At 42.7% G+C, this 20060-nt stretch overlaps 1 protein-coding gene across 4 annotated transcripts; it reads left to right on the forward strand.

The window, feature by feature from the left end:
• The first annotated feature begins 1143 nt into the window (after positions 1 to 1143).
• On the forward strand, positions 1144 to 11190 carry LOC130481678 (tRNA selenocysteine 1-associated protein 1-like). Of its 4 annotated transcripts, none has more exons than XM_056854435.1 (9): positions 1144 to 1166; positions 2734 to 2801; positions 3705 to 3781; positions 3874 to 3998; positions 6077 to 6274; positions 7489 to 7608; positions 8975 to 9362; positions 9899 to 9941; positions 10800 to 11190. In XM_056854435.1, the coding sequence occupies exons 3-9, from the start codon at positions 3752 to 3754 to the stop codon at positions 10934 to 10936; spliced, it is 1041 nt and encodes a 346-aa protein (XP_056710413.1). In that variant the 5' UTR covers positions 1144 to 1166; positions 2734 to 2801; positions 3705 to 3751; the 3' UTR covers positions 10937 to 11190. The 4 variants fall into 4 exon arrangements, with proteins under 4 accessions (XP_056710413.1, XP_056710414.1, XP_056710415.1 ...); XM_056854436.1 differs by having other exon boundaries at positions 3877 to 3998; XM_056854437.1 differs by lacking the exons at positions 1144 to 1166; positions 3705 to 3781.
• Positions 11191 to 20060: the final 8870 nt, after the last annotated feature.

A 20060-nucleotide genomic window follows, 5' to 3' on the forward strand; every position in this document is an offset into this window, starting at 1 on the left:
TTAGGAGTTTTGATGCAGTCTGAGCTACTAAGCTGAAATATTTTATCAGCAGCATGGAGTGCATCCCTGAAGTGAGTTATCTAAATCATGAATTGTGTGAAGTACTCTGTGCTTTGAAGAATATATGGAAATCATTAGCATTCATAAGGCTAGTTCAGTTTAAAACAATTCCACTACTTGTGTAAAAGAAGGGCCCAGTTCTCCATAGTAAAACAAATGCTTTGCATGTACGAGGCCCTGGGATCTCCAGTTAAAGATTCTCAGGTAGCAATTCTGGAAATAGCATATGGTAGTAGTTATCCTTGTCTCTTCTTGAAAGTTCAGACTAGCTTGCACATAACTCCTAATCTATACCCACAGCTTTGCTAATGCTAGAGCATTGGATGATCTCTCAGATCGAATTACAAAGATCAGTGTAAATCAGCAGTGGGTAGGGATTTTAAGACCCGAAAAGACGGTGAGGATTTTTCTTTGGCTTCCACATTTCTGGGCTGGTGGGTGATTTCCGTCTGGAGTGGTCTGGTTTTTTAAAAGTAAGAATGCCTCTTATTCATTAATTTATAAAAAAACACTTCTTATTCAGACTCTCTTAAGACATAACCTGGTAGTGCATTCTGTAATAAGAATATAAGAAGTACCTAGATGGATCGGACCAGGGTCTGCTTACTGATGTTTTCTGCAGGAACCAGAAGGTGCTGGGTAATTTCATCACAAATTAGCTAGTGATGATCTGTAATCTTCTGCCTGTCCTTGCTATAAAGGATTCCAGGAAGATGTAGTTACTTGCCCATTAGTCTTCACAGTAGGACAGCTATTTAAGTACAGTATTTAAAAGGAGGAACCTAATTTACTGGGTGTCTTATGTTACAATACACAAACACTTTTTACCAGTAACCAAATAGCACAGCTTTCCTCCACCACCCTGGACCATATAAGTTGCACCATTATAAATTATGATTTGTACACCTCTAATTTGCATTTTGTTTGTTTGTATTGCAGTGAAAACACAGGTTGCTGAACAGTCTTGGAGGACAAAAGTACCATTGAGTAAATAGTTTTAATAACTGTAACCAGGAATATATTGGATAGCATCTTTTTTTGGTACTCATCGTCTTCTGTGGCCTCAGTTCTCCTTGTTTGGCAGTTTTTGTCATGCACAGTGACTGGTAAGTCGCATAAACAGCAAAAAGTGAAATTATTTAATTTGAAGATGTAGCTGCTGAACAAGTCTTTTTTTAAAAAATGATTGTGTGTCTGGCAGTATCTTAAAAATGGAGCTGTGTACTAGCTCCCCTAACATATATTTTGCCAGAGTAAATAAAAATGTCTGGCTATCTGTACTCAAGAAACAAAACACCCACCATGTTTGCTCATCGTAGCTGTCTTTGGCACGGTGGTAACAGCTTGCTTTACTGCATTGGTGTGATAATATAGCAGCTTGTGGTACAGCAGTTGTTCCATATGAAATTCCACCAAGCTTTTTGTTGGTGGTGGTTGCATTATGCTAGTTTTTTGAATAATTAAAGAAAATACGGTAGTTGGTTCTCTTACAGAAGAAGAAGAGTAGGTTTTTATATGCTGACTTTCTCTCCCACTTAAGGAAGAATCAAACCGGTTTACAATCACCTTCCCCTCCCCACAACAGACACCCTGTGAGGTAGGTGAGACTGAGAGAGTGTGACTAACCCACAGTCACCCAGCTGGCTTCATGTGTAGGAGTGGGGAAACATCCAGTTCACCAGATTAGCCTCCGCTGCTCATGTGGAGGAGTGGGGAATCAAACTCAGTTCTCCAGATTAGAGTCCACTGCTCTTAACCACTAAAATGAAGAAACCAAAAACTAAAATGAAGAAACCGAGTTATTAGAGTAGATGCCTTACCAGATGAAAATGGCGTAGCAGACTAATTTTTGTCAGTTTTGTAACAGCTTTAGTGTACTCTCTACAGTTTATGCAGGTGACATATGGGTTATTATGTAAGATGAGCCAGAATAATATTGGAATGCTGGCAAGATCGTTGTACAATAAAAGTCCTGCCATAAGCACGCATGACTGAGTTTGCCAGTAACTGAAATGCCCATGTGGAGTGGGGGTGTCAGCACTGATCTTGCTAGCTGGTGCCATGGGCACTGCCATTCTGGCAGTAGGAATGCCTGTTCCTGCTTCATACGTACATGCGAGTAACTTTCTAGTGATTAATAATTAGAAATCAGACAAAATGTTCCATAATCAAAAGAGAATCTGGTAGAGGTGGCATGATGACATTGTCAGAGCAAAGCAATTTCATGCGCAATACAGAAGGGGAAAATGTGGGGCTGTTCTGAGGTACTGATATGTGTTTCTGACACAGTAATGGCATAACGAGAGTCAGCATGGTGCAGTGGTTAAAAATGTCAAGCCAGGGTCTGGGAGACCCAGGTTCAGACTGTACCATGGAAGCTCACTGGGTGACAATGGGGTACTCTCAGCCTAACCTGCTTCACAGGATTGTTGTTAGGATAAAATGAAGTTGTGAAGGAGAATTATGTAAGCTGCTTTTGGTCACCATTGGGAAGAAAGATGGAGTATAAATGAGGTAATAATGAGCTGCCAAAGGATTTGTCCAAAGTCTCTTGAGCTTGTTTAAAAGCCAGGTCTGTAGGTTAAACTTACAGTATTGGAATTAAGAATGTATGTGTGGGTGTCAATCTTTCATGTAAACTTACATGTTTTCCTCTCTTTTTTAAAAAAAAAGAGTACCAGAAAGGAAAGTTGCTGGTGTTACCTTTCCTGTGAAGATATCTTTTAACCATGGCTAGCCAGGTAAGATCATTTGGTGAGGATGAGCCCACTGCCTTAACTCCTGGAGGGTAGGGGCCCAGAGCTGTTGGCAAATGTCAGGCTTAAAACAATGTATGGGTGTGGGGTGAGGGTTGCCCTATGCTTTCTTCATATACATTTCTGACAAGCCTTCTCTCCCCTGCACTGGAAATCTTAAACTGAAGCACATTGGTGTTGGAGTGGGGGTGGTGATCATGAGGCATTGCTTCCTGCACTGTTTAAGAGTGAGTTCTTGTGGTGGGATTTTCCTGTAACACTCACTATTTAGGATGCTACATTGGTACACTAGAAGTGAAATGCCACTAGCCATGTAAGTAATGAAAATGTTTCTGTATCCCTAAGGTGAGGGATATTACTTGTGTTACCTTGGCTACTGCCTCCTACTTCCCTTTTCCTTGCCATACAACAGCCTCTGCTGGCTTCTTCCTTTTTTGAATGCCACATTTTTGTTGCATGTTGCTGTCATGAAAACTGGACAAGAGTTCTCCCTGGCTCTGTCCTGCCCCTGATAGTTGTCCTGAGGTAGTGATTTGCACCTTGCAGTATGGACAACCTTCTTGGAGAAGAAGGGTTCCTTGCAAGAAGAAGGCCAAGGCCTCTTTTAGGTAAAAATTTGTGCTCTGGCTCTGCCTCTCATTCATAGAGGGCCTCTTTGTGCTACAGTGTCTCTGAGCAAGTCTCAGAACGCTTAAACAGGGTCCTGTTGTAAAGCAACTCTTAAACTACATGCTTGGTCAGCCTCTAAAGGTTAACTTTTTTAAAAATTTAAGGAAACCGAGGGAGTCAAAATGTTGGCGTGAAAAGCAGTCACTCCTTTAGCCAGCTTGACAAAGTCAGGGGAATATGGCTTTTCATACAATCCTTTGGCTCTGTTATTTTTGCCAGGCATTTTCCCCAGAGGCTGCTTTCCCTCATGGGAGGCGGAGGGAGAGATGGGACCCCAGGCTTCTGTCAAGGGAAAGGTGAATATGGGGAAATCACCAAGGTGGTGATCGGGGGAGGGAGGGAGGCATTTAATTGTGATGAAATACTGTATAACTGTTTTTCATTCTAGCAGGATACAGTGGGAAAGGCCAAAAAAGAAAGCCTGCCTCTGTGGTGGAGATCCCCCCACAAAAAACGGAAGAAAAAGAGTAAAGCAAGAGCAGGAAGACCAGATTTTACTAGTATTCCAAGCAGGTGAAGAAACCTTGAAAAACTGACAAGAAAAAAGCTGGCTCTTGTCCCTATAATAATCTCTAAATCTAATAGTGCAAAGTTAACCAAACCAACACATTGGGTTACTCTGACAAATCCTTTTGGAAAAGTTCTATGGATAGAATATGTAGCTAAATTTAAAATATAAGTCTAACAGAGCTGCTAAACATATTTAGTAGCTTTCAGAAGCACAGTTGATACAAATGTGATCTAAAATAATCAGGCAAGAGGCTTCAATAGAGAATGGCTCCTGGACTGTTGGAAGAATATTGTACTCCACATGAAGAACGATGCATCTGATGGTAGACATCCAGAACATACAAGAGCGTTCTGTCCTCTTGGGTTGATCACTGCTTCCCAGAAGGTTTTCTGATTATGCCTTCCTCTGTGTCAATATGTGCTTTGAATTCTTAATCTTTAAGGTGTTTGAGGTTTTCCCATGTACAGTATCATATCTTCACCTTGGAGGACATATACCGAAAACAGCAATAGCCATGCCAGTGACTAGGGAGTGAAGAAACATACTTCAGTAGTAGAAAACATTTATAATAGCTTACACAGCTGGGATCTGTACTGGGTTTACACCAGTGTTCACACATTATACTTTCTTGTACCCTTCAATTCCCCAAATCAGTTTGCTTTTCAAAATTGCCATAGAGTAAAACACAATCTGGTCTGTGATTAGAGCAAAACTAGCTATGAAAAATAGTTAAATGTTTTAATTTGTGTCTATTCTTAAATTATTGTCGAAGGCTTTCACAGTCAGAGTTCATTGGTTCTTGTAGGTTATCCGGGCTGTGTAACCGTGGTCTTGGAATTTTCTTTCCTGACGTTTCGCCAGCAACTGTGGCAGGCATCTTCAGAGTTACTACTCTGAAGATGCCTGCCACAGTTGCTGGCAAAATGTCAGGAAAGAAAATTCCAAGACCACGGTTACACAGCCCGGATAACCTACAAGAACCAATATTCTTAAATTATTTGTCAGGTTAAAGATTTCGATGAGCTTTTAACTACTGAAATATAGGAAGAGAATGTACGCTAAAATTATTCACGCTACTGTATTTTCTTTTAACATTCACTGATAGTAAAGGTTACTGATAATTAGTTGCTTTTTAAGGAAAAGTGCTTGACTTCTCCTTTGCTTGAAGCAACTATCGCAATATTTTAGAAGGTTGCTTTTTAAATCAGATATGTAATTGTTGGTTTATTGATAACTTCTATTAAATTCCATCTATTCTTCCTTGCCTCTATTTCAGAAAAATAATTAATTGGGAAAATAGAGATGGATGCAATGAAGTCATAGAAGAAAGAGTTGGGTCTAGAACATATTAGCCCTCGGCACTCATAGCTCACATAGTATAGTCCTGAGTGCTTGGGTGAGCAGATTGCATCACATCAAAGATGCCTACAAACTAAAGTCCTCTAAATTATTCATATACCGCCCTAGTGGAAGAAATAACAAATAGCTGGAACTGTTAGCTGATTTGGGGAAAAACAACTTATAATTTTATGGGTTCTCCACCTCCCCATTAAGTTATGTTTGTGGTGGCCATGGTTTTTAGTAGGCAGCAAAGCTGTGTGTTGGTGACAGTGGTAGTAAAGAAACCGATGTTGAGCATAGTTTCTTTGCTTTGCGGATTGCTGCTGGGAATCACTGAGAAAGCACAGATGGCAAGTGAGTTTGCTGACCACTTACGTTTAGATTAACTTTGTTCAGCAAACTTCCATAGGACTAAACAGATTAGGCAGCGTTTATGGCTTGGGTAGTTAGTTGATAACTGTGGCTCATACTACGACAGCAGCCCTCATACAATTTTGTCCAAAGTAGATTTTCAGAATGAGTGGTTTGAGGATGGTTGCTGAAACATGATCAAAGACAGTGTTTTCTTCTGTGCATGGTGCCAGTGAATGCACCATGGACAAGGACAAACAAGTATTGGCTGGATCAAACCTAGGTAGGTATTTGAGTGGTTCACTATGGAAGGTAACCTAGTGGATACAGGGCCCTGAGGGTTGTATTATAGCAAGACTGATGTGTGTATTTTCCCCCCTCTTTCTAGGCCAGAATTTCCTAGACAAGAATTTGTTAGGGCGACGGAATTTTCCAGGCCGACGGAATTTTCCAGGCCAGAATTTGCAATATTTGTAGGAGAGATAACTCCTGAAGTGGATGATTTCTTGCTCTATGACTACTTTTTCAAAAGGTACCCCTCCTGTGTAGACTGTAAAGTGGCAACAGATCTGCTAGGATACTCCAGGTAATCACTGCAAATTTAAAATGTTAGTAATTAATGCTAGTTTACAACGGGTTCTGTAAATGTATCATAGCGAGTCTCTTTATATCAAGAGACAAATGGTTTAAGCCTTCACAAGGGTGACTGAAGATAACTAGACTAGCAGTGTTCACTTTTGTCTTGGCTACAAGTCTTGTGACTCACTAGAATATACAGCAGGACCACGTAAGCCCATAGAAGGTGTTAGGATTCTAAGGGAGAAACCTAAGGGAAGCAGAATGAACCCTACAGGAAAATTTCTTTGTTGGTCCCAGCATGGCTGGATGAGGAGGAGTTCAATGTGTTGTGGCGCAGGAGAGGAGAGAGCATAGATGAGATCGTATTCAATCTCCTGTACTAATTAAAAATAAAACTTTTGAGGTTTGTGAGAGAACATATTAGAATTGATACTTTGCAACTGCGTACAACTGTATAAAGAAGCCTACTTGAGTTTTTGGGAATTCTAGTAAGGTACTGATTTTTATAAGTCATTTAATGACCTGGTCCTAAGTGTGCCAGTGAGCAGATGCATACAGACCCACTGTTTCAAGGATGTCTTGTGAACCATAATGTTATATGTTTAAGTATTGTTAGGGATGAGTTATTGGTCACATAAGGCTTGTATTGTACTTTTGCAGGCCTTTGTGACTTCAAAGAAAAGATGGAGGTGTAGAGTTGAAACATGTTCACATAATATAACATTCTTAAAGAACCAGCAATGAACAAATTGAATATAAAAGAACCTGCAATGAACAAATTGAATATAATGGGGAAAGGAAGGCGTGTTAACCAGTACTAAATTCAAGAAGAGGAGTAAAAGATGAGAGGTCAAATTTTAGTATATTAGGGCACAGTTATACTGCAGTGGATGTTTACTAGTGTGGCACTGACAAATGTTTAAGGGTGTTACGTCACGCCACCAAGTTTGTTCTAGTATCAGTAGGTAGCACTTCACTGTGGAAAATACACTGATTTAGAGGGCCAGTATTTCTATAGCTCATGCTGGTACAGGGTTTGAGGAGTAAATCTGAGTATGAGCTCCCAGTTCATTTTACTGTTCAGATATTTCTTAAAAGGGCACAGAAAACAAATGGTAAGCTTGATCTGCTAGCATGCTAAACTTGATGGCAAGTTAATATGTTTTGGGGGGGTTTTTTTGGCTGGTTTTAACTAAAGTTGTGTGTGTGTCAATTATCTAGGGGTTATGGCTTTGTCAGGTTTTCTGATGAAGGTGATATGATGAGAGCCTTGCAAGATTGTCAGAATGCACCTGGTCTGGGTGGGAAGCGAATCCGGTTGACTTTAGGAATTTCTAAAAGGTAATAAGCTGCTCATAAATGTTAAGATCTTCTGATTTATATCACCTTACTTTTAGGCTTGTCCTGCTGCCACTTCTAAAACTTAAAATATCACTAGCAAAGGATGATGGTACTTGAATTTCCTCACTTTGTTTTGTGTTGATCTAGTGGGAAATCATCACACTTAAAATTGATCTGTGTATGTCCAGTTCTTGTATCTGACTTTCCCCCCTTTTAGTTTTTGGTGGCACCATCTAATAGTTACTCATCTGCTATCTAAGAAACAAGTTTTGTACTTACGAACAAATGACAGGCCGACCTTTTGGTGTTTGTGGATATGGTATCCATTTAGTTATTTCTTCCTCTTCGCTTTCTGCAGTACTAAGATCCACAAAAAATAGAGCAGAACAAATACTGTGGGTTCTTTTACATTTGTAGTCAGTCTCTGATCAGCTAAGCAAAGATTGATTAAGCATCCTTTGGAGAATGTGGCAAATGGATATCCTAAACAAAGTCTCCTGTTCTGTGTTTTTACAGCAACAATAAAATCTTCTGTATGTAATAATTGCTGTATACTTATCCATGTAGTTTGCGTACGGCAAAATTCCTGTATTTCTGTGGTATACAGTTATATAAAGCAAGGCATATCTGTAATTCTTCAGGAACAATCTTTTATGTTTACGTTCCTGTCTATGTTGATTCAGTCTGTATAAATTGTACATCCTATTGGACCCTGTCGAACTTTTATTCTGCCCTCTCCAAAGAGTTCAGGGCAGTGTATGTGGTTCTCTCCACCATTTTTCCCCATAGCATCTTCATAAAGTTGGTTAGGTTGAGAGAGAGTGACTGATCCAAAGATATCTAGTAAGCTTTCTAGTTGAGGGAGGACTTGAACACAGATCTCTCAAGTCCTAGCTGATATTATAACTCATTCTAAATGGCCACAACTCAGCACAGTCATTTCCATGTCACATTCAAGAAAAGGGGAGAGTAGTGATGTGCTGCTTCTTCAAAGACAGTCATGAAGTGGTAGAAAAGACTGTCCTCATGTCTCCTGCCATGAATACAGAACCCTGGGATGAGTTGGTCATGCACAGTGTGCATGGTTTGTAGAAGCCCCTTGAGTTTTATTTCTGCCTTTCTCTGATCTTGCCTCTTCAGCAAGCTCTCTGCACGTGCCCAGAGCTTGCGTGGATACTGAAAGTCAGTAATTACTGCTAAAATTGGTTATTGAGAGCCTTCAAATACACCTCTGAGTGGCAGTTAATTATAAACATGAATATTTCCCATTTTGGGGAAACACTGATAGGCAGGTCTTGTGTTTTGACAATTCTAGATGCTTAGTCTGTAGTAAATGTTTGCTTACCTTTTCCATCCTGTTTTTCAGATTGAAAGCAGAATTTCAGCGGTACCAGCCATATAGCTATAATGACTATTACCAAGACTATCAGAACTACTATCGCCAGTATAATTATGACAGAAATGAACGCTTTGATCGCTATGAACGCCTTGACCGTTTCGATCGAGGCAATCGTTTTGCTGAACGTTTTCCAGACCGCTACCCTGAGCAGTTTGGTGACCATCTTCCTGAACGTTATGCTGAGCGCTTTGGTCCCCGTTTTGGTAACCGCTATGGTGACTACCCAGAATATGGTGACTATCCTGAATATGGAGACTACGCTGATTATGGTGACTACAACTACAGTTATGCTTATGACAGGATGCAACAGACTGGAAATATGGGACAGCAATCTATGAATCCAGCTGTATTTCAGGTACAAATTTAAAATCAAGGTGTTTTTCACGGTCTGGAGTAAGGAGTCTGGTTGTAGGTCTTAAACATGACCACTGTCTGGTTTTTAATGTTTACATTAAAACCTGTACTAATGTTTTAAAGGGAAGCACTGAAATAACAGGTAGAAACTCTGGAGCTCAGTGCCCTAATTCTAAATTATCATAATAGTGTAAGGTCCTTCCAACCTGATCCACTTTATGTTTGCCTGGAAGTTAGTCTCGGGACTTAGTCCCAAGTAAGCGTGTATAGAATGACAGTCGAATAATTTAGTTATTGCTGTGAAATTCAGTTATTCAATTTATTTTAGCAGATTTTGTTAAATAAAAATTTAAAGTCGATAAATGTTTTTAAACGGTTGGCTTCTGCATCTTTTATTACAATAAGATTCCAAACGCTACCCAGTTTAGTTGAGTTAAATCACAAGTTATATACCAAGAAGGGCCTGGGGATCTAGACCTTCCTTTAAAAATTAGTTTTTTTTTTAAAGAGAATTGACATGTTTTGTGCTTCTTTCAGGAGACTTCTGCAATGGTTATGAATGATGATTTAATAACAGAAGGTAATTTTTTTACTATGAATAGTGCTACTGTGGAGTATTATGTTCATGTTGTTGCATTGGGGGCACCTCTTGAAAAAGTAGTAGTCTACAAAAGCCTTTGAACTTTTGCTTTATGATAGCCAACCCAGAGTTATATGAAGATTAACAAAGATGGACGTATTAAGAATAGGTTGAGGGTGTGTAGCATAGGATTGCAGAATACTTCTTAAATATAGTATAGAATTGAACATTAATATAACATCGAAATACTGTTTTATACTGCTCCCTCTACTTTCCTGTGTTCACTGCATAATTTGTCCATTAATCTACAAGTTCCCACATTTAAGGGTCAGTATAAAAAATGGCCACACAACTCAGAAAACCATATCTTAGCTTGTTTCTTGAACTGCAGTTCTGTACAACTAAGGACAACTATTTTTCATACTTACGTTATATTTCAGAGGTAGTTAGTAATAATATGTGGTAAGAGGACTATTGCTGCATTAAAGTTTCTTGGCAAGTGTTTTTGGTATGCACCTAAATCTCTCAGTTGTGGCCAATGTCAAGAAAAAACTTTTCCTGTGGATCATTAAAAAACATGAAGGACACATTAAGAAGTAGAAGACAGCAGCTGTTTCCTTCAGCATAAAAAAAAAGTAATAGTTTTGATAAGAGATGTACATACAGCTAGACCACTCTTCATTTGGAAAGGACCAAGAGTTACTTTCAGTATTTTTGAGTTTCTCTATTTAAACTGTTGTACATAATTTCAAAAATATTTAATATTTTCTGTTTGTTAAAAATATAATATTCAGCCCTTGGGCTTTCCTTAGCAGCTTTCTTAATAGGTATTTGCTTACCCACTTTTTGTTTTAACAGATCCACAGCTCCATGTAGATGTTCACAGAATGAACAGAGAATTTATGGTGAGAAGTGAAGAACTCTTTGACACACTTATGAGCTGTCATTGGCAACCTCTGGATACAGTCACATCTGAGATCCCTACCGCTTTCTAAAAGTGTCTTATGTTAACAACATAGCATGACCGTTATGAGGAAGGTGCTAAATTTACATTTCTTTGACATTACTTTAGATTCTAAGTTTTAAAGCACAGTGATGGATATTTTTTTGCTATGCTTTGATGGCCTTTGTAATTTTTGTTCATCACTCAATATCTTGAAATCATGTAAATATTCTAGAAATGTAAAGAGTTACAAAGTCTAACGATGGACTTGTCTATGTAAATAATAAAACTTTGTTTCTGCAAACATGTAGTTTGGAATCTCTTCATCATTCTTGCAAAATACGCAATACTCTAGCTACTTACACAATCAGAGTTATCGGATACATGATCTCAGGTTTACTCCATAGGAAGTAGTATTCAAGACTGAAGTATGAAACTACATAGCTGTTTAAAATTGGGATGATGGAAAGTTAATGCATTAATAATGCTGCAGAACACAACATGACAACATACAACAAGCGGGGGGCGGGGCAAGGACTAACAGGGCATCTCATTTTCTTCTCTCCCACTATTTCCTCTTTTCTTTTCTTGGAAGTACCCCCAGCCTCTCCCCTTCTGGTTCCTTCTCACCCACTAGCCAACCGATTTTTATCTGCCCCCTGTCCTGTCTTCAACTCTTCCTCCTTCCTTCACTGTAGCACCCTGTCCACTTGAAAAGTCTGGTCCAGGTGCAAGTTTGCCAGGCTGGGCCAAGTTTGCATGATGTGAAATCTTGAAGGAATTGTGGGGGGAACCACAGGTTCCGCTATATCTCCACACACACACTATTCTTTCTCTCCTTCTGGAATCCCATGTATCTTCGCCTTTTGCGGTTTCCTGTTCTCTTTTCCACCAACCTACCTTTTATTTGTCTTCCATATTCAGCTATATTCATTTTGGTTTCTCTCCATGAGGAACCAAAGCAGCTAATTTTCCTCCATTTTATCCTCACAAAAATCCTGTGAAGTAGGTTAGGCTGAGCGTGTGACTGTCCCAAGGCCACCCAGTGAACCTCTGTGGCAGAGTAGGGATTCAAATTTAGGTCTCCCAGATCCTCATCTGAAACCCTAGCCACTACACTGGTGTTTGTGGGGTGGCTGCTGTTAAACAGTAGCAAGCAGCCAGTCTGGGGACAGCCATGCAAGCTGCATGGTGGCAAATTCCCTGGTGGTTGCTGTCTGGCCTGACCCTGGGAGTCCTCCCTCAAAGGCCAAAACATCTCTGGAAAGGGCCTTTCCCCTTCCCCTGCCTTGAGCGAGGAGAAACAAAGGCTTTGTGGACACAATTGGCCACACTATTGTGGTTACCTCGCAACCCTTACAAGGCCACTGGGAGAGCATTCACTTCTATTATTGGGGGGTTAGGTTTCAGATCCTTTTTTTACTAACCTGGGGGTTTTCTCAGGTTTGTACATAAGAACATAAGAAAGGCCCTGCTGGATCAGACCAAGGCCCATCAAGTCCAGCAGTCTGTTCACACAGTGGCCAACCAGGTGCCTCTAAGAAGCCACAAACAAGATGACTGCAGCAGCACCATCCTGCCTGTGTTCCACCGCACCCAATATAATAGGCATGCTCCTCTGATACTAGAGAGAATAGGAATGCAGCATGACTAGTATCCATTCTAACTAATAGCCATGAATACCCCTTTCCTCCATGAATATGTCCACTCCCCTCTTAAAGCCCTCCAAGCTGGCAGCCATCACCACATCCTGGGGCAGGAAGTTCCACAATTTAACTTTGCGTTGTGTGAAAAAATACTTCCTTTTATCTGTTTTGACTCTCTCACCCTCCAGCTTCAGCAGATGACCCCACGTTCTAGTATGGGAGAGGGAGAAAAACTTCTCCCTGTCCACTCTCTCCAAACCATGCATAATTTTATAAACCTCTATCATGTCTCCCCTTAACCACCTTCTTTCCAAGCTCAACAGCCCTTTCCAAGCTTAACCGCTCCCCATAGAACAGTTGCTCTAGTCCCCTAATCATTTTGGTTGCTCTTTTCTGCACCTTCTCAAGCTCTATAATATCCTTTTTTAGGTGTGGTGACCAGAACTGTACACAGTATTCCAAGTGTGGTCTCACCATAGGTTTGTACAAGGGCAGTATGATATCAGCAGTTTTATTCTCTATTCCTCGTCTAATTATGGCCATCATGGAATTTGCCTTTTTTACAGCAGCCGCACACTGGGTTGACATCTTCATTGAGCTATCCACTACCATTCCAAGATCCCTTTATTGGTCTGTCGCTGCCAGCACAGATCCCATCAGTGTATATGTGAAGCTGGGATTTTTTTGTCCCAATATGCATCACTTTACACTTACATTGAATTTCATTTGCCATTTTAATGCCCATTCTTCCAGTATGTAGAGATCCTTCTGGAGCTCTTCACAGTCCGATTTTGTTTTAATCACCCTAAATAATTTGGTGTCATCAGCAAACTTGGCTACTTCACTGTTTGACCCCAACTCCAGGTCATTGACGAACAGGTTGAAAAGCACCGGTCCCAACACAGATCCCTGAGGCACCCCACTGCTCACATCCCGCCATTGTGAGAACTGACCATTGATTCCTACTGTCTGCTTCCTATTTTTCAGCCAGCTCTCAATCCATAAGAGGACTTATCCTCTTATCCCATGACTATGATGTTTGCTTAGCAGTCTTTGGTGGGGGACTTTGTCAAAAGCTTTTTGTAGAAAGGTCTCTCTTGTCTGTTTATTGTTCCCATCTCTGGATGTAAGTATCCACAGAGTAGGCCATCTTGAGAATTAGATATATTGACAAGCAGGGGCCTGCAAAGAGCTTGCAGGGAAGTGGCATCCCATTCCCCTGCCTTTTCTGTCAATCTCCCCCATCTCTTTTACTCCCCACCCCCACCTTGACTTCATGTTGGGTCAGTGTGCCTGCCCTTACTCTGACAGCTGCAGTGGCTGGGGGCCCCAGGAGCTGCTGCATCAGGAAGTCATCTGGACAGGTATGTTATCTGTGAAGCAATCAGTTGCTGTGATAAGTGGCTAAGTTTCTATATCTTGTATTTCACTGGAAAATATGTTATCTTATTTAACAGGCCACCTCAAGCAATGATACAACTTTTAATTAAAATTATTATTTTTGTAAATGCTTCAATATTAATAATAAAGTAAAATAATGTAAAAAACATACTAGTGTATGTAGAATATATGAGAGCTTACATGAAAAAATCGAACAGATTCTAACAAATTAGTACAGATCTGGATACAGGAACACAGTAAAAATCCAAAGATACATACCATCAACGAGTCATGTTGTGAAGTCTTAGACAGCATATAAGCATGCCTGAAGAAGAATCTCTAACCCTTTACAATCTTAAATCCCTTTATATACCCTTCCAGAGGTCAATTATTTTGAGAACCAATTAAAATTGCTTTGAAAATCAGTAAAAAATTGTTATGAGAATTCTACAATATTCTTAGACATCAAAAGACATAAAGACAAAATATCCCTTTAACAAACATCTTTTCCTAACCTTGATCTTGTGTCAGACAAATAGATGACATAGCAAATAACACCCAAACATAGATTTTCTCAAATCCCCAGTTTTCACACTTTTGTCTTCAAGGCTTATTGACCACAAAAGACAAAACAAGTTATTATTGGACTTGTTTATAATGCATCCATATTTGACTTGAAAGCAACCACCAAAATGTGCTTTTCTCTATATCTGCTATCAGCAACCTTGACAGTTTTGTTTTGGCTACATTCCCAGACTTCAAATGATCATCCAGTGCCTGGGAACATCTGATCTTGCTATGTGGTTTTTCAAATGCCATCCCATCTCGCAAACACAAACTACTTATTCTTTCCCATGCAGGCTCAAATTTGAAGCCTAAAACCATTAGTTTAAATCAATGCTGCAGGTTTTCAATTATCTATACTTTTAACCATAAATGTATTGAAAACGACAACATCTGCATGTGCACAGACAGTGTTATTGTTTTTGGGGTGATTTAAACCTCTCCAATGTATTTTAAAGACTTCCGATTTTTCTGTATACCTGGGGGGTCCCCCCCAAGTTTGGAGAAAAATCTCCTTTCTGTCATTGTGGGTCTGATCTCTGGATCTGCAGATTGGCCAACACTTGACTATTAGAATATACAAATGGAGATCTGCAATACCCATGGGGGATTCTCTCCTCCAATATTAATCGCCCCGTTGCTGGCCGCTGTAGCTCTTGTTCCCTCCCCTCATTGCTGTCTGTGAGTCCACTGAGGCTTTCTAACCCACCCAATCTTACTTACCTCCTGGCCACTGCCCAAGTCACTGGTGGCATGCTCGGCACTGCTCTTGGCCTTTCCTTCTGTGGCTTTCTCTATCCCCTTATCATTACCACTGGGCCTGGCTTTGCTCAAAGCCTCTGCCACCTGGCCTACTGCAGCTTCCACTCCGGCAGTGCTGTCAGTGGGGCGGGTATGGCTTGCAGCCTCTGCTGCCGTGCCCGCTGCAGCAGCTTCTCCACACACACACACACACACACACACCAATTGCTGCCACATGTGCTGCTGGGCCCAGCACAGCTTGGCTTCCCCCCAATCAGTGCTGCTGTTGAACAGGTCCAGTGCGGCTGGCTGCCACTGTTGCCAGGACTGCACTAGATCCTGGCTGCTGTCACCGCCAAGGAGGGGGTAGGTAGTTGTGCAGACAGCACATATTTATTTTGGGGGAAATTTATACTCCCCCAACATATTAATTTAGAAAGCCAGTGTGGTTTTGGGGTTAAGCTGTTGGACTAGGACCTGAGAAACGCAGGTTCAAATCCCCACTCGCTTCATAGAAGCTTGCTGGGTGACCTTGGGCCAGTCACACACACTCAGCCCTGACCCTGGCTAGTAATTGGATGGGAAACCCTCAAGGAATACAGCCAATTGCTTAATGTAGAATGGAAGACTTCTGGGTAGGGATGCCAGCCTCCAGGTGGGACCTGGAAATCCCCTAGAATTACAGCTCATCTCCTGACCAAGATCAGTTCCCCTGGAGAAAATGGATGCTTTGGAGGGTGGACTATGGCATTGTACCCCAATGAGGCCCCTGTCCTCCCCAGGCTCCATTCTCAAATCTCCAGGAGTTTCCCAACCTGGTTTTGGCATCCCTACCCCCCCCCCATCCCCCCGCTGGTGGCCAGGCAACCTTCTGGAGTAGGAATATCCCCAGTAAGTACAACAAACTCTGTGATCTACTATGAGTTTAGAAAATCCAAATCTTATAAACAATCCAATATTACAGTTCTAGTAGGTTATCCGGGTTGTGTGACCGTGGTCTTGGTATTTTCTTTCCTGACATTTCGCCAGCAGCTGTGGCAGGCATCTTCAGAGGAATAATACTGAAGGACAGTGTCTCAGTGTCATGTGTGAAGGAAGAGTAATATATAGTCAGAAGGGGGTTGGGTTTGAGCTGAGTCATTGTCCTGCAAAGTATCAAAGGTAATGTGCTAATCATTGTCCTGTAAGTATCAAGATAATGTGCTAATGAGGGTGTGGTATGTTAATGTGGAACCATTTATCCTGAAGTGATCTGTTAACATGTGGAATCCAAAGCTAATCCACATGTTAACAGATCACTTCAGGATACAATGGTTCCACATTAACATACCACACCCTCATTAGCACATGATCTTGATACTTATAGGACAGTGATGGCGAACCTTTTAGAGACCGAGTGCCCAAACTGCTACCCAAAACCCACTTATTTATCGCCGAGTGCCAATGCGGCAATTTAACCTGAATACTGAGGTTTTAGTTTAGAACAGGGGTGGTGAACCTTTTTTCTGCCAAGGGCCATTTGCATATTTATAACGTCTTTCGAAGGCCATACCGGGCGTAGAGATCTCCTGGTGTGTGTGTGTGTGGGAAGCTAGGGTTGCCAGGTCCTCTTCACCACTGGCGGGAGGTTTTGGGGGTGAAGCCTGAGGAGGGCGGGGTTTGGGGAGGAAGACTGCACAGCCATAGAGCCCAATGGCCAAAGTGGCCATTTTCTCCAGGGGAACTGATCTCTATTGGCTGGAGATCAGTTGTAATAGCAGGAGATCTCCAGCCACCACCTGGAGGTTGGCAACCTTAGGGGAGGCTATGCAGAGAAGGCTTGGAGGGTGCCTCAGCTCCCCCAGGTCTTCCCCCTCCTCCCAGGTGGGAGGGCAGCCAGCGGTGGGCCCAGGCAACCAAGGTGCCAGGGGGGCGCAGCTTGCAGCCTGCAGTCGATCTGCAGGGAAGGAAAGAAGGAAGGAAGGAAGGAAATAAGGAAGGAAGGACAGAAAGAAGGAAGGAAGGAAGGAATGAAGGACAGAAAGAAGGAAGGAAAGAAGGAAGGAAGGAATGAAGGAATGAAGGACAGAAAGAAGGAAGGAAAGAAGGAAGGAAAGAATGAAGGACAGAAAGAAGGAAGGAAAGAAGGAAGGAAGGAATGAAGGACAGAAAGAAGGAAAGGAGGAAGGAAGGGAAGAAAGAAGGACAGAAAGAAGGAAGGAAGGAATGAAGGACAGAAAGAAGGAAGGAAAGAAGGAAGGAAGGAAGGAATGAAGGACAGAAAGAAGGAAAGGAGGAAGGAAGGGAAGAAAGAAGGACAGAAAGAAGGAAGGAAGGAAGGAAGGACAGAAAGAAGGAAGGAAAGAAGGAAGGAAGGAATGAAGGACAGAAAGAAGGAAGAAAGGAAGCATGGAAAGAAGGAAAGAGAGAGAGAGAGAGAGAGAGAGAGAGAGAGAGAGAGAGAGAGAAAGAAAGAAAGAAAGAGGAGAGAGAAAAAGAGGGGGGAGAAAGAGACAGAAAAACAGGAGAGAAAGAATAGGAGAGTGACAGAAAAAGGAAGAAAAGAGAGAAAAGCCTTCACACACACACACAGCCGGCTCCCTGCGACCGGGCTTCAGCCTTCCCACCTCTCCCCCCCACCCAAGTCCACAAAAGTCCTCCACCTGATCGGCTCCCACGTGCATGTTCCGCCCCCGGGAGGGAGCGACTGGCTTTTTCTTCTTCTTCCCCCCTCCCTCTTTCCCTCCCTCCCTCCCTCCGCAGCGGGCGAGAGAGGTTTCAACCCCTGTGCTGCGCGGCGTGCAGGGACGCTTCGCCTTCCCGGCTTGGGGGAAGCGTCTTCCTCCCTCCCTCCCGCCTCCCGCTTCCTCTTGCCGATGGCGAGCGGGGGTTTAAAGGGGCCGCAGCGTTCCTGCACGCTGCGGCTTCAGAGAGGGCCGTGCTGCGCTGCGTTTCTCTGGCAGCTGCAGCGGAGCCCAGGCTGGGCCAGGAGCCTTCTTACTCCTCCTCCCAGAGGCTCCGGGGGCTGCTTGGGCGCAAGTCCCGCCGGCCCCCACCGCAGCACGCCCCCCCCCCCACCGCACGGGCCGCTCCCGCTCCCCGGCGCCGCTTCGTAGGCCGCTCGGCTGGGCTGCGCGCTGGGCAGAACCGGGGCGGCGGCGGCGGCTCCTCTTGGCCGAGCGGGGGAGGCGCCGCAGGTGGCGGCCCGGCCTTCGGGGGCCTTTTGCAGCGGGCAGGCGGGCCCTGAGGGCGACCGCTCCTGGCTCGCCCGCAGTCCCCGCCCCCGTTCTGAAGCGCCTCCCAGTCCGACCTCTGGCGTGAGGAGCCAATCCAGAGTCGCTACGGACCGCCCATGGCGCGGGGCCAGGCAAAGCCGCGCCTCGACCCCGCGCCTCCAGCCGGGGAAGGGAAGGGGAAGGAAGGCTGCTTCCCCGGGGGCTGAGTGGAGGTGGCCGGGCGCGTGCCGGCCGAGAGGGCTACGCGTGCCAGAGTCGGCACACGTGCCATAGGTTCGCCAACACGGTTATAGGACAATGGTTAGCACATTACCTTTGATACTTTTTTCAGGACAATGATTCAGCTCAAACCCAACCCCTTTCTGACTATATATTACTCTTCCTACACACTTGACACTGAGAGACACTGTCCTTCAGTGTTACTCCTCTGAAGATGCCTGCCACAGCTACTGGCAAAACATCAGGAAAGAAAATACCAAGACCACGGTCACACAGCCCAGATAACCTACAAGAACTGATGAACTCTGACTGTGAAAGCCTTCGACAATAATCCAATATTACCATTCCAGCTCTCGCCAAGCCCCCTCCAACTCTAATTCCACAATTTCAATTCCCAGCATAGATAACCTAGTTTCTATCAGTTGCTTCCAAGAGCTTATATAAGAGTCTTTTCTTAACAATAAAAGGCAATCTTCAACCACATCCTAAGGGCAGCCACCCAAGCTTGGGCTTCAAGGGAACGAACACCCAGATCTGATCTCAAAACAGTCCCTGCTTCAGATCTAGGACCTCTGGTAAATTTACACAAACATTTTATCAGCAGATAGTCCAGTGCTTCTTGACAAGCTTCTGTCCAAACCGTGCTGGTGTAATTGTGTTCAAATATAGTGACCATTCACATTTGAATTTTACATTAATATGTCACCTAGTGCCTTCTGTTTCACGGCCTTCTGACTTCATCATTTTTTCTCTAGCCAACTGTATGCATATTCATTTTATTAAAATATATTCTACCTTTCCTCATGTCTAAAGATGCCTTTACAGATCACAATTTAAAACATATTCCCCTTTAAAAACAAACAAACCCCTTTCTCCTTTGTAAAGATGCCTGTAGTCTATACCCCTATATACATATGTAGTCTGCTGAGGTTACACATGCATCTGGTGAAAAGGACTTCAGGCACAGCACAAATGATGTATTAGTCTTTAGGTTTCCACAGCTTTGTTTTGAACAACATGCTATCAGTTCAAGAATAGCACACTTTCAGCCATGCCTGTTTGGCAGGGCACTTTGCATTGATGCTAGGTTTACAAATTTGGCATTTCCAGATGGGTAGCCAGCAGAAAAAACGGCGTCTAGCAATACCTTAAAGACTAGCATTTATTCCATTATAAAGCTTTTGTGAATTAGAAGTCACTTCATCAAATGCAAACATATCAAAATATCCTTTTAATTTGGCAGGTATACCAAATTTCAAACTACTTCAGAATATAGTTGGTGAGAAGGAGTCCTGACAAAGTTAAGCACTTTCATATCCAAATGGAGAGTTAATCTCGTCTGTAGAGATCAATTGTGTTTAATTTTGTCCGGATTATGTCCTAAATTAAAATTACAGCAATCACATGAATG

Source organism: Euleptes europaea, chromosome 8 (genome assembly GCF_029931775.1).
Source record: "Euleptes europaea isolate rEulEur1 chromosome 8, rEulEur1.hap1, whole genome shotgun sequence".
Classification (NCBI taxonomy): Eukaryota; Metazoa; Chordata; class Lepidosauria; order Squamata; family Sphaerodactylidae; genus Euleptes; species Euleptes europaea.